We start from the raw sequence: 13,601 nt of genomic DNA on the forward strand, positions 1-13,601 counted from the left end.
AAGACTCGAGGAAATTTGTCAGAAAGTGCGTAAAGTGTCAACAAAACGCCAACTTCCACAAGGCGCCGGCTTCCGAGCTGAGCCTGCTGACGACCACACGACCTTTCGCTCAATGGGGAGTTGACCTTCTGGGACCTTTCCCGGTTGGCCCAGGGTAAGTCAAATACCTCATAGTTGCCATCGACTACTACACCAAATGGATAGAGGCTGAGCCACTGGCCAGCATATCTTCCTCCAACTGCCGGAAGTTCATGTGGAGGCAGGTGATAACCCGTTTCGGTATCCCGGAGGTCGTCATTTCGGATAATGGGACGCAATTCACTGACAAGAAGTTCACGGAGTTCCTCACCGGCCTAGGAGTAAAACAGAAGTTTTCCTCAGTGGAACATCTCCAGACAAATGGACAAGTGGAGTCCGCAAACAAAGTCATCTTACTTGGCCTCAAGAAATGCCTAGACAACAAGAAAGGAACATGGGCCGACGAGTCGCTTCGGTCCTGTGGTCCTACCGAACAACCGAGCAAAGCGCTACAGGGGAAACCCCTTTTCGCCTGACGTACGGGGCTGACGCGGTTATACCCGTTGAAATCGGCGAACCGAGCCCGCGGCTACTACTCGCAGGTGTGAACGAAGCGGTGGAAAAGGACCTGGTGGAGGAGACGAGAGAGATGGCCCACTTGTCAGAAACGGCGTTGAAACAAAGAATAGCCCTGGGCTACAACGCTAAAGTCCTCAGGAGGGATTTTGAGGAAAGAGACTTCGTCCTGCGACGCAACAACGTCGGTCTACCGACCCCTGGAGAAGAGAATCTGGCGGCAAATTGGGAAGGTCCCTACAGAATTAAAAAAGTGCTTGGCAAGGGTGCCTACAAGCTCGAGAGACTTGACGGCAAAGAAATCCCTAGAACATGGAATGCAGTTATTTACTCCTATCGAATACTTGCCATGTTAACAAACTCGCCTAGCTGACGATTAATTCTCACTTGTCAAAATATTTTCTTACTTATCTGTTGCTTCCCAATACGTGTCTCACACGATTGCGTCCTAAAACGGCAGCCCGGGACTGATCACCCCGGGAACCATTTGGACTACAGCCATAACTAACGGCGGCGACAACACGACCAAAGCGGTCCAAAACCATTATCAACGTAAAATGGCAAAACGGGCACAAGCAATAAGCCCGCCCCAAAAAGACGGTAATGAAAACAGTACAACAAGCAAAGACAAAAGATAATAATGACAAACCGGCCAGACGACTAAGATAGGCACAAGTTATAAAGTTTCAAATAACAAAACGTTCAGCAAAATGATCAGCAAATTCACACTAAAATATCCAAGTTACAACATATCACTTCCTAGGCATGTCAACAATCTTGCCATCTTGAATCATCTTGAAGACCCCAATGGCCGACGTGTCAAAGTCGGGAGCCACGATCTTCACCTGAGCCTTCAGGGCGTCCTCAGTCATAGAGATCGCATTCTTCCCTTGCTCTTTGGTCGCTTTCAGCTTCTTCCGGAGCTCCTCGACCTCGACTTTAGCGGCTTTAGCTGACGACACGGCTTGGTCACGCTCCTTGTCCAAGACCGCCACCCGACCCTGAGCGGCGTTCAGCTGGCTCTCCAAGGTCATCTCCCGCTCAGCTAAACGGGCCACCGTCTCGTCGGAAGCCTTCAATTTCTCCTCGACAAATGTCGCCTTTTCCTCGGATGCCTTGAACTTCTCCCCCATCTCGGACAACTGGTTCTGGAGCAGCTCAACCTGCACCTTGAAGTCATTGTTTGCCTTGGCAGAGGACTCGAGCTTCCTCCGGAGGGCCTACATTCCCGACTACTCGAACTCAGCCTTTCGAGCTATCACGGCCCTCCGGAGCAAAGTCCGGTACATCCATCTCGCCTGTCCGGCCAGGTCGGTTCCATGAAAATGCTCCTCCGTCCCAGGGATCAGCTGCGAGTCGATAAAGGTTGTAGCATCGAAATTTTTCTCCATGATGGTGAGAGTCCCCTCCGGGCTCGCAGACGCCCTCCACCTCTTAGGGGTGTGGATGAGTTCCACATCATCATCTTCCTGATGGGCAGAGGACGAGTGCCCGCCAACGACGACCTCGGGAAGGGGAGAAGCATGCGCCCCTTCTGGGTTCTTGCCCGACATGTCGGTATCCTGGGGAGAGGGCACAGATTGACCCTCCTTCTCCCCGGAAGGCCCCTCCAACTTCCCAGCGTCTTTCTCTTCGGCCTTCTCCTCGTCGCTTTCCTCGAAGAAGGTCTTCATCAGATTCTCAAGTCCCGTTACTGTAGCAGACATTTCCACTGCAGTAAACAGACAAACACATCAGTCGTTAGACAAGGTAAAGCAAAAGGTGACAAACAACACAAACACAAAACAAGATGACTCACGGATATAGCTCCTGGCGGCCTCCCGTTCACCCATGAGGAGATGGGGATTCACGGGGTTCTTCTCAAAAATATCAAATAACACATCGACTATTTTCTTATCTACAGGGGACATCCTTTTATACGTCACCCTAATAAAAGAGTTCGACCCCGCCCTAAAACTCCAATAAGTGGGGATGAGACGCTCCCCCTCTAACGACAACCAAAAGGGGTGACGCCCTTTAACGGGGCGGACTTTGAAGAACTTATCTTTGAAACCATGGTAGGAGTCCTCGAACAGACCAAATATTCTCCTACCTTGGGCAGACCGGAAGGAGAGGAACCCTTTCCTCGCTTTTCCTTGTTTGGAGGGATTGGTAAGGTTGAAGAAGAAGAGGAAGACATCCACCGACACTGGCAGCTCGAGATACTCGCAAACCATCTCAAAACAGCGGATAGAAGCCCAGCTGTTCGGATGGAGCTGTGATGGCGACACGGATATCCGACTAAGAAGCGCCATTTGGAAAACGAAAAACGGTATCCAAACACCAACCTGAGTGAACATGGCTTTATAAAACCAAATCCAATCAGCAACCGGGGAGCATGAAAGTTGATCTCATACAACCGCTCATCGGGGGCAGGGACGATGGTCTCATAATTGAGCTCCTCGTCTGTGCCACCACAGAGGTACCCGGCTTGCCGGAACTCCGTCAGTTCCTCTAGATCCATTTGATTTGGAGAATCTTTCACATCGGAGGTTACCCAGGCGTACGGGTCGTAATTTGCAGCAGAAGTAGAACATCGGGCGACAATGCGAGGCATACCTACAAGCGGGGTACCACTCCGTTAGACTATGAAATCGGAAGCCCGGAAAACACCCAGAAACTACGATAATCTTGCTAAACAGTTAAAATGGAGCATGGACGAATCTACACCTATCAAGCAAACCACCCAAAAACCTACCCTGGAATGGTACCCCTCCCCTAACTCATCTACCTAAGCACTGGAAGGACATCCAGCAACGAAAACCAAGCAGAGTAACAAACACAAGCAACAAGCATACAACAATAAAACACAAGCAAAGCGCAAGAGAATAGGGATGGAGAGTCACCTGAATTGATTGCAGGAACTTGAAAGTAAAGGAAAAGGCACAGAGACGCTCGAACAAGAAGCTTTGGATATCAGGGAGAGAAGAAAATGGGAATAGCAAGAGTGGGAGCAAAGGAAAGAAGAAACCGTTTAAAAACCGCTGCACAAAGCGCGAAAAGGCCAGGGGTAAAATGGTCTTTGTGCGTGGAGTTTTTTGTAACCCATTATGAGCATTTAATGCTCAGCACGAAAAACAAAGCGACAAAACGGTCGCCTCAGCAACCAAGAGACACGCGCGCAGGGGGCACGTCCCTCCCACGGCAAGCCGGCCCGGCGACAACACACGAACGAAGAAGCCACGCGCCATCAATATCTCCCACGATTATTACTGGCGCGTCGGAGGCACTGTTACGGCCTGGCCCAAACCACTCGCGGGCCGGCCCGATCCGAGCACTATCCGACCCGAACGGTCGAAGGCAAGGAGATCCGCTGCCAACCCGGACATGCGTCCTTGACACGCGTCCCAGACAGCTTCTCCACAGCTGTGCAGGAGTGGCCTTGAGAAAGGTGGGCCTGTCCTTGCGGGGCCCACCTCTGGCACAGTATATATGGGGAAGGACCTACCCTTCCCCAGAGATACGTCACATATCATATCACACTTTTTCGCCTGCACATTGACTGACAAGAGCGTCGGAGTGTCTTTGCAGGTGGCACCCCCCTTTACACGAAGTATTCGGGAACTCGCGTATCGCTGACCGGCAGTCCATGACTTGACGAGCCCCTACCATCATCCCGGATCCCAATCTGAACCGTCCGGTAACCGACTTACCGAACAACACTCACGCTCGATTTGGTAAAATTTTTATTTTCTAAAAATAATTTTTAAAAAGTAATTTTTAAAAGTTATAATATCTATATTTGATAAATTAAATTAAAAATAATTTTTAATAAACATAAATAGCAATAATTGTATTGATAAAATAATTTTTAAAATTTTAAAATATTATAATAGACATAAATATTAGAGTTAAATTTAAAAATTAATTAATAGATAAAATAATATTAATTTTTTTTAATTTTGATAAATACAAGTCAACTTTAAAAAGTTCTACTTTAAGACTTAGTTTGGTAAAACTATTATTTTTTATAATTTTTAAAAGTTGTAGCATCTACCTTTGATAATTAAATTAAAAATGGCTTTTAATAAGAACAAGCAACAACAAATACATTCGTAAAATAACTTCTAAAATTTAAAAATACTATAGTTGATGTTAATGAAATAATTAAACTTAGATATTGATTAATGTATGAGATTATATTAAACTTTTTAATTTTGATAAGTAAATTTATCTTTGAAAAGATTCATTTTAACTATTTTCAAAAATCTTTATTTTTCTAATAGTTGCAAGTACAAGTACATAGGCTTGATTTGCTTATTTGCACTTTTCAAAAGCTCTTCATTTTGGGTTGGTAAATAAAAATGACAATGTGCTTGTACTTGTAGCTCTCAAAAAATAAAGGATGCTTTTAAAAGCACCTGAAATAAAATTCTTCAAAAATAATTTATGTTTATCAAAATTAAAAAGTCTAATATAATCTCATATATTAATTAATATTTAAATTTAGTTCTTACGTTAATATCTATTATAATATTTTTAAATTTTAAAAGTTATTTTACTAAATGCACTTGTTGTTGCTTTTGCTTATTAAAATTATTTTTAATTTAATTTACTAAATATAGATACTATAACTTTTAAAAAATCAATTTTTATAAACTATTTTTATAAAGTACTAATGAGCAATAGTTCAAATGGCATATTCTTTCAATTCTCACTTAGAGATATTGGATTTAAGTCTCATTCTTAACTTTTAAAAAAAAAATTTTTTTATAAAATAAAAAATTTACTAATCAAATTATAATATTTTTTATTTACTAAATACAAAATAAAAAATGATGCTTTTAAAAAATACACTTTATCAAATCATATCTTACTAGTCTTAAAAATATTTCTATTTTTAAAAATTACAAATACAAATGCAGAACTTTTTTGTTTATTAAATACAAAATAAAAATAGAAGAGTTGTAAACCTTTAATTAATCATCATTAGTATTTTTAATGATGTGAAATTATATTAAATAATATAAAATTATTTTTATGTTGACCAAATTTTAATAAAAATGTTAAGTGTTAGATTTTCTTATATTATACTTTTAAAAATTACAAATATCTCATTAAAAAATTATATAAAACAAACCTAAAACATGTACTCCCTCGGGCCTCAAGCCAGTCAAGCGTGTGTACATACTAGAGAGAGAATGGCTGAGAACTGAAGCTTTTACCAATAGTTCCAGTAACTCTATCACTCTACCAACCAAGAAACGCATCAACCAAACCAAACCAAACCCAACAAAACCCTCTCTTACAACAAATCCAAAACATCCTAAAAGTTTAAGAAATGCAAACGGCAACGAGAGCAGAAGCCGAACGTCTACTCGGGATCGCAGAAAAGCTCCTGCACACCCGCGATCTCAACGGCTCCCGCGAATTCGCCATCCTCGCCCAAGAAACCGAACCTCTTCTAGAAGGTTCCGACCAGATCCTCGCCATCGTCGACGTCCTCTTAGCCGCTGATAACCGTCCAAACGCCGCCACCAGCCACCCCCACCACCACCAACTCGATTGGTACGGCATCCTCCAGGTGGACCGCCGCACCAACGACCTCGACCTCATCAAGCGCAACTACCGCCGCCTCGCTCTCCTCCTCCACCCTGACAAGAGCCGCTTTGCGTACGCCGACCACGCCTTTAAGCTCGTCGCCGACGCCTGGGCGGTGCTCTCGGACCCAATCAAGAAGTCCAACTACGACAAGGAGCTCTCTTTCTTCTCCCGAGTCGACCTCTCCGTTCCCGGCTGGGTCCAGCAAGACAAGCTCCCGGTCCGTAGAACGGGACCTGGGCCTGGTCCAGGGCCAGGCCCAAGCGCCAGGACAAATAATAACAGTAACACCATAAGCTTCGACGGGATGAATATCAGCATGACTAATAACACGCCTGCGTCCGCCGCGAGGAACGAGATTGCGGTGGACGAGAATTCGAACCCGAGGCAGCGGCAGGGGCAAAACAGATCGGGAAATTTCTGGACCGCGTGTCCGTACTGCTATAGGTTGTATGAGTACCCTAGGGTTTACGAGGGATGCTGCTTGAGGTGCCAGAATTGTGACAGGTCCTTCCATGGGATCTCGATTCCTTCGCTGCCCCCACTGGTGCCGGGGCAGGATGCCTATTACTGCTGCTGGGGGTTCTTTCCGATGGGGTTTGTGGTTGGGAATGTGGGATCTGCGGAGAAAGAGCCTGCGCCGGCGCCGGTTCCAGTCACGGTTGCAGCTCCACAGTCTGCGTCGTCACTTCCGAATTGGATGCCTGCCGCGGCTGTTCAGGAGAATGGGGGAAATGTTTCTGTGCCGGTTGCAGCGCCGACGCCTGCTAGGGTGGCTGCCAGAGGAAGTATTTCGAATGGAGTTGCTGGATCTGGGCCGAGGAAGCGAGGAAGGCCTCGGAAGTATCCGTTGCAGTCATGATCCGTGGCGATTTAGGGTTTTGGTAGGGGCTGAGGAGCTTGTTGGAGTTGAAAGTGTAATTTTGTTGAATATGAAGTGTTCCATTGAAGATCAGAGAAGATGTGAAGCTGGTGCTGAGTGCCGAGGTGATAAGTAGCGCTCTTTTTTTTTTTTTTTTGTTCTTGTTTGTAGATATTGTTTTAACTTATTGTCTCAATTGCCTCGTGATTGTTGTAATTTGGCTCTGTGATATATCTATTATGGAGTTGGATTTACTTGGCTGTTGGGGAGGAGAACGATTTCGCAGTTTGGTGTAGTTGAAATTCCATTGACATGGCCTTGGCAGCCAATTTTCCTAAATGTGGAAACATTCTTATAGAAGTGCTGTCATTGTATTTTTCTTGAAATCTCTGTAGGCAATCATATGTTTGGAATTGGTTTCTGTTAAAATTATTAAATTTAGTTGCTAGCTGCTAGTCGTTCTATCTGGGTTCAGGGAAGATAGGGCTTTGATAGTTAATCCCTTAATCAGTTATGGCAAGGCACTATATTCTTGGCTTGGATAGTAGTAATGAAGAGATTGACAGAATTTGGTTATGCCTAGGTGATCATGGGGTGAATGTAATCAAGTGATTGGCAGAATTTGGTTATGTCTAGGAGATCATGGGTAAATGCAATCAAGAGATTGACTCCTTGATCTAGCTCTGATGTTTAAGTGAGTACCTAGAATAAGAAGTCTCAGAAAAGGAGTGTGCATGTTCATGTATGTTTGTGTGAGAGAGTGACAAAACGAGCTTATATTCATATACTTAGAGGCATCTACAGGTTGAGTAATCTTGACTTGTCACTGACTAGGAAGTCAGAATAGTTGGTATGAGGTCTTCTATGATTGTTTTTTTCCTCTGCTGAAGTTTCTTCTCCGATTGTAAAATCAGACAACCCCATGCACAGTATGCTAGTTAGTATGAACCCATTTGAAAATTCAAATTGTGAGCATCTGGCTTAATTGACAATAAACGTGTTTTGTCAGTGTTGTGTTACCCATTTCTGCAGTCCAATTCCAAGTTTCTATGCGTTGATTGTGTCTTTTATATATCTTAATTGGTTTTGTCTGATGTCTGAATCTGTTTCTATGTAATTTCTTTTCCTCAAAATTCTATGTAGAGGGTGCCGCCTTCAACTTGAGGTTACTTTTCAGTCTTGAAAAGTTACTTGGAATTTAAAGGTTACTACCTGCTTGTCCCAGCCTGCCAGGAACTAGGTTGGGACAGTGATAGTTAAAAGTTTTTATTACAGAAGGGGCAAAGGAATTGTTAGATTATTTATTTTTTGCAATCTGATTTTCATCTGTAGTTTTAAAATGTAAATGGGATTGCATTCATCAAATTTTTAGAAAATAGCAGGTGCTGCTGCGGCTGAATTACAGTTGCAATGTGGTTGCAGATTGTCAATGAATTTTTTTTTTCCCGGTTCAAATGTGATCTATATGTCTGAGAATGAGAAACTCACTCAATTTCATTTATTCGTTGGTCGGTTTTAGTTGCTGATCTTTGTGTTGTATTTTGGCACTTTGCATATGGTAAAGAGGGACGGTGACTAGTGATTAATAACCTAAGAAAAAGTTGTGTGGAAGAGAGAATTGGAGTACCTCCAGTGTTGTTTCTCCACATTTATAGTTGTTTCTTGAAGGAAGATATCCATATATAACCCAAACGTATCAGGACTGTTATCTTCTTAACCCCGAAATGACTTCATAGTTATTGAGATTATTGGCAAATATGTTCATATGCAAACAATTCTTAATTATTTTGACGTAACATGTATAGCATTAACCACCCTCCCCCCCCTTCTTTTTTTTTCTTTTCTTTCTTTCTCTCCTTTTACATTCACACTGTTTCAAATAAACCTTTTGTTATTTTCTTTTTGGCCACTACACTTTCAACAAGAACCTTAGGTGGTCTACGATTACAAACGGGCCTCTTTCTTTCTTTTTGATTTTTTGAGTCAGTGAACAGGCTCGTCTTTAGTGGGCATGAGAAAATAAAAGGGAACAAATATGCAAGCTGATATATTGATTGGAAGATTTCAAGTGTATCGAAGAACACCGGTATTCCAGTTGTTTTAGCTGTTGATTTTAATTAATATATATTATATATATTTTTTATAATTCAGATCAACGGTTAAAACAACTAGAACACCGGTATTTCCGGTACACTTGAAACTCTTTCTTAACAGAAAGGTCTCACAAAAACCGTAGTACCTACCAAGTAGTTCATCCTGGCCAATGTCAAAAAAAAAAAAAAAACATCCCTAGCAAAAAAAAATTCTCAAGCCAACCCCGCAAACCAGAATACCTAGACCCAGATTGAAATCCCACCTGTAAGGGTGAGCACGGGTAGCGGGTATCTGATTACTTGTTCAAATCCGAACCAAACCAATTAAATTGGTTCTGGAAACAACGGATAATCAGGTTTAACTCGAACCAAACCAATGGTTCTCTCTAGTAATTGGTTCGAGTAACGATTTTGAGGGTGCGGAATCCGAACAAACCCGTGGACCCGATCATGTATTAATTAAATAAAAAAAATTTAAATATATATATGCATTTTAATGAAGGATTATAGAGTGAAGACTTTGAAAGATTATTCCTTTGAAGGATTATTTCTATTGCACTTTTGTATTTAGCTGTTAATGTGTTTGGTGTTTAACATGTTTGGATTTTAATGTGTTTAGTTTTTAATATATTTGGTGTTTAACATGTTTGGATTATTTCTATTGATTTTATATGTTTATTGTACTTACAGAATTTTTAAGAGAAATATTTTATTTTTTTAATTCTTTTTTATGAATTTTTGTTTTATCGCGTACCCAATTATCCGAACCAAATCAATCTGTTCTTAATCGGTTTGGTTTGGTTTAGGGTTTAGGGTTTAGGGTTTAGGGTTTCAATGGTTCTATTTTCACCCTAAACCCGAACCAACCCGACCCGTGGCCACCTGTAGACCCCAACTCAATCATCCCTAACTCTCTTGGCACCCTTTTTTCTATTCAATAGGGGAGACTATGGTCATGGAAACCCCCGAACCTAGGATAGATGTTAGCCATAGATTCGGAACCACCAGACCCTAGCGACCCGGGTTTCTCGGGCTCGGAAATTATCAACATTCGAAAATTAATGACCCTATTATGGCAGTTTAGGGAGATAGAGAAACCCTGGATGGGAAGATGTTCGTATGTAATGAACGGGTTCTTGTGGTTGTGTTTCTTTGGGTGCCTAGAAGCTCTAGCTTCAGTCATCTTTGTTTTGGCCTTTGTGATTATCCTGTCGTGGAATGCTAGAGCGGCAGCGAGCCCAAAGTTTGCTAAGTCTATTAGGATGCGTGTGGTTTTAAGAAGTGAGACCATAACAAGACACTGAAAACAAGACACAAAAGATAGGGAGATACAAAAATTATTGTTCTTGTATTTGTTTGGTAATAAATTAGAACAAATTACGAAAGTCTAATTTATCCTCATTTTTTTCATAATTAAAAATATAATTATGAAAATATAATAATAAAAAATATAATTATGAAAAATTAATAAGAATAATGAAAGAAAGAATGAAAAATAAGTTGTATCTCTTGTTAGTATTTCTGTGTCCTTTCTGTCAAGATGGAGACAAAATACACTAATTTAATATATCTGGACACAATGTCTCTATCCATGTCTCATCTGTCAGACATGAATTATGTCTCTGTGTCTCTATCTTAGTGTCTCGTGCATGTAAATAAACGCAACCATAAATAATACTGTAGGCAGTATAAACCTGATGATTGATGTTGCCGTCATTCAAGAGATGCGGTGTAGCAGTATGTGGCAAGTAATTCTATCAAAAATTTTGGGTTTGATTTCTCCTTAGTGATTGATGCTAATGGTTTCTTAGGAGGAATTTGGCTCCTCTGGAACAAACCCAATTTGAGAATTCGGAAAATAGAGAGACATGACCAAGTGCAACATGTTTCGATAGATGGGACATATAGGTGGGCTGCTCACTATGGTATATGCTCATGATGGTCCACTTATTTTTCGTCCATGATTGGGGCCTGGTAGTCTTCTATGAAATGTCTATCGTAGAACTACTCCCATCCACTCATGTAGCCACTAATTGGATCTCCATCAACATTAAGACTCAGTTGATAAATCACGTCATGTAGGGTAATGGTCACCTCCCTATAGGGTAGGCGAAAAATGTGAGACTTTGGCCACCATCGCTCGACTAATGCGGAGATTAATGTCCAATCATGTCCTATTTAATCATGTAGGCCACGTGTCAAAACTAATACGTCTGAGATATGTCCTGATATGCTCGCTGGGCCTCGCCAGTAAATTCTGTCGCCTCCATAAGACCCTATCAGGCTAAAAAAAAACTTATGTAAAACTGATGCTCAAAATAATACAAATTTTATTTTTATTAAAGACATAACTTAAACGTTATACCAGTTGTCCAAGTCTTCCAACAATATGCTCTCCTTAGTCTAATCTAAAAAAGGTGCCTCGTAGCCTAATAAATTTTGCTCCATCAAAATAACTAAAATAAAATATTTAAAAATTAATTTCAATAACTCTCAACTAAAATAAATATTTTAAAAATAACGATAATTAAAGTAAGGATTTTTTTCAAAAAATATTTTAAATATTTTATTTACAGATATAGGTAATTTGTAGCATATTTATCGATTTTCATTCCTATACATATCTCATTTACAGTGTAAACGAATTAAGATTGCTTATATCTTGTTTACGCTGTAAATGAGATAAGACATGTCACGGAGTTCATGTATCGTGTTTGCACACGTGTTATTAGTAACGGATCCAGAAAATTTTTTCAGTGGGGGCAAAATATATATAATATAATAATAATTTTTATAATTATACTATAATGTTATAAAATAGGAATATTCTTTAAATTATTTAACCAATAAATTAAAATAAAATAATAATTCAAAATAATAACAAATAATTTAGAATTTCATTCTTCTAGGTTGCATATTTTGAAAAGATTGAATAATCTTTTCATTGTCAATACAATCAAATGTCTCTCTTTCTATGTATGTTACTAAACAATCTCTTTTTATTAGAAGAGGTCGATGGATTGTTTTGGGATCCAATCTCCAATGATGAGGTTCTTTTGAAATATTTCTCCATTACTAATAAGATAAAATTATAAATCTAGGTTAATTAATTAATAAAAAAAATTCACAATTCTACACAAATTAAAAATTATAATATAAAATTATAAATACAAAATTAATAAACATATGTCATTTAAATAAATTTCCAACAACAACAAAATAATTTCCAGTCTCTCTTCTCAGCCACTCATTTCTTTGCCTTATCGTTGCTTAAAGAGGATGCTTGTGAATTCCAATCAAGAGAAAGATAATCAAGCTGCTATGAAAGAATTAAAAATACCAGATCTGATGCAACAAATAGAATGCTTCATGTTAATCAACAAATATGTATCAGATCATTAAAAGGAATCGTCAGAAGATTTCTACATCCAAAAATTCAAAATCAATATTAGTTGATTATTGACTGATTTATATTGTTTTCTCGTATTTATACTTTCAGTATCACAGTATGGTTTGTTATATGTGAGAATAAATTTAAAAAATACAACAGGGTAGGCACGGCTAAAATTTTGTTATTATGGATAAGAAGTGTGTATAATTAATTCAATATATTTTTGTTTTGGTATAGGAATCAGTATTATTTTGTAAAGAAAATTTTTGAAAATTTTGTAATCAAACTAAACTTGCAATTACATCACAACAAATTAAGTCTTCAAAAATAATTAAATCAATGCACAAAACAATTAACAAACAAATTAATCAAATTAAACTTGCAGTTACATCAAAACAAATTCAAATATTCAATCACAAATTCACAATTAACAAATTACGCTGTAAATGAGATAAGACATGTCACAGAGTCCATGTATTGTGTTTGCACACATGTTATGACACTTAGCTTATCTCGTTTATCGTGTTTGCACATGTTATGACAATGTAAATGATATAAGCAATCTTATTTCATTTATACTGTAAACAAGATAAAGCTTAGACGCCCCTATATAAGGAACTCGTTCACAGCGCTTCAGGTGTCACTCTCAATGCCACTTAACCTTCATTTCTCCCTTTGTCAAATGTTTTCCTTGATATTCTTGAGATACTCAGACATTATAGCATGCGCAGATGCATGAGATGATGACATCAACCACCTGAATGTGACTTGGCACATCGTGGGACCGATCGACTTCCAGGTTAATGTTGTTGTTTTCCTCTTTTAAATAAATAAGCATATAATTATAGTTAGGATACTTTTATAGATTTAGTGTTGTTATACATTACTAGAATAGATTATGTTTTCGTAACATAAAATAGTTTAGTTCGCAGTTATTAGCATTTGTTAGGTGGTGGAATGTGTTCTTAGTAGATGTTAATTAATTAATTTAATTTAACTTATCAGTAAATTTAATTTATTTATTAAATATTTATTACTTTTTTTTAATTTAAATTTTATATTTTTAATTTTAATTTTGAAT

General features: G+C 39.3%; 2 protein-coding genes across 2 annotated transcripts; both read left to right on the top strand.

Moving 5' to 3' along the window:
• Nucleotides 1-472: 472 nt before the first annotated feature.
• On the top strand, nt 473-967 carry LOC148550925 (uncharacterized). Its single transcript, XM_088494670.1, has one exon. The coding sequence runs from the start codon at nt 473-475 to the stop codon at nt 965-967; it is 495 nt and encodes a 164-aa protein (XP_088350796.1).
• A 4,770-nt stretch (nt 968-5,737) lies between these two features.
• Nucleotides 5,738-7,375, top strand: LOC107609388 (uncharacterized). Its single transcript, XM_016311344.3, has one exon. The coding sequence runs from the start codon at nt 5,915-5,917 to the stop codon at nt 7,034-7,036; it is 1,122 nt and encodes a 373-aa protein (XP_016166830.1). The 5' UTR covers nt 5,738-5,914; the 3' UTR covers nt 7,037-7,375.
• The last annotated feature ends 6,226 nt before the right edge of the window (nt 7,376-13,601 follow it).

Source organism: Arachis ipaensis, chromosome B7 (assembly GCF_059453495.1).
Source record: "Arachis ipaensis isolate K30076 ecotype BB chromosome B7, ASM5945349v1, whole genome shotgun sequence".
In the NCBI taxonomy this organism is placed as follows: Eukaryota; Viridiplantae; Streptophyta; class Magnoliopsida; order Fabales; family Fabaceae; genus Arachis; species Arachis ipaensis.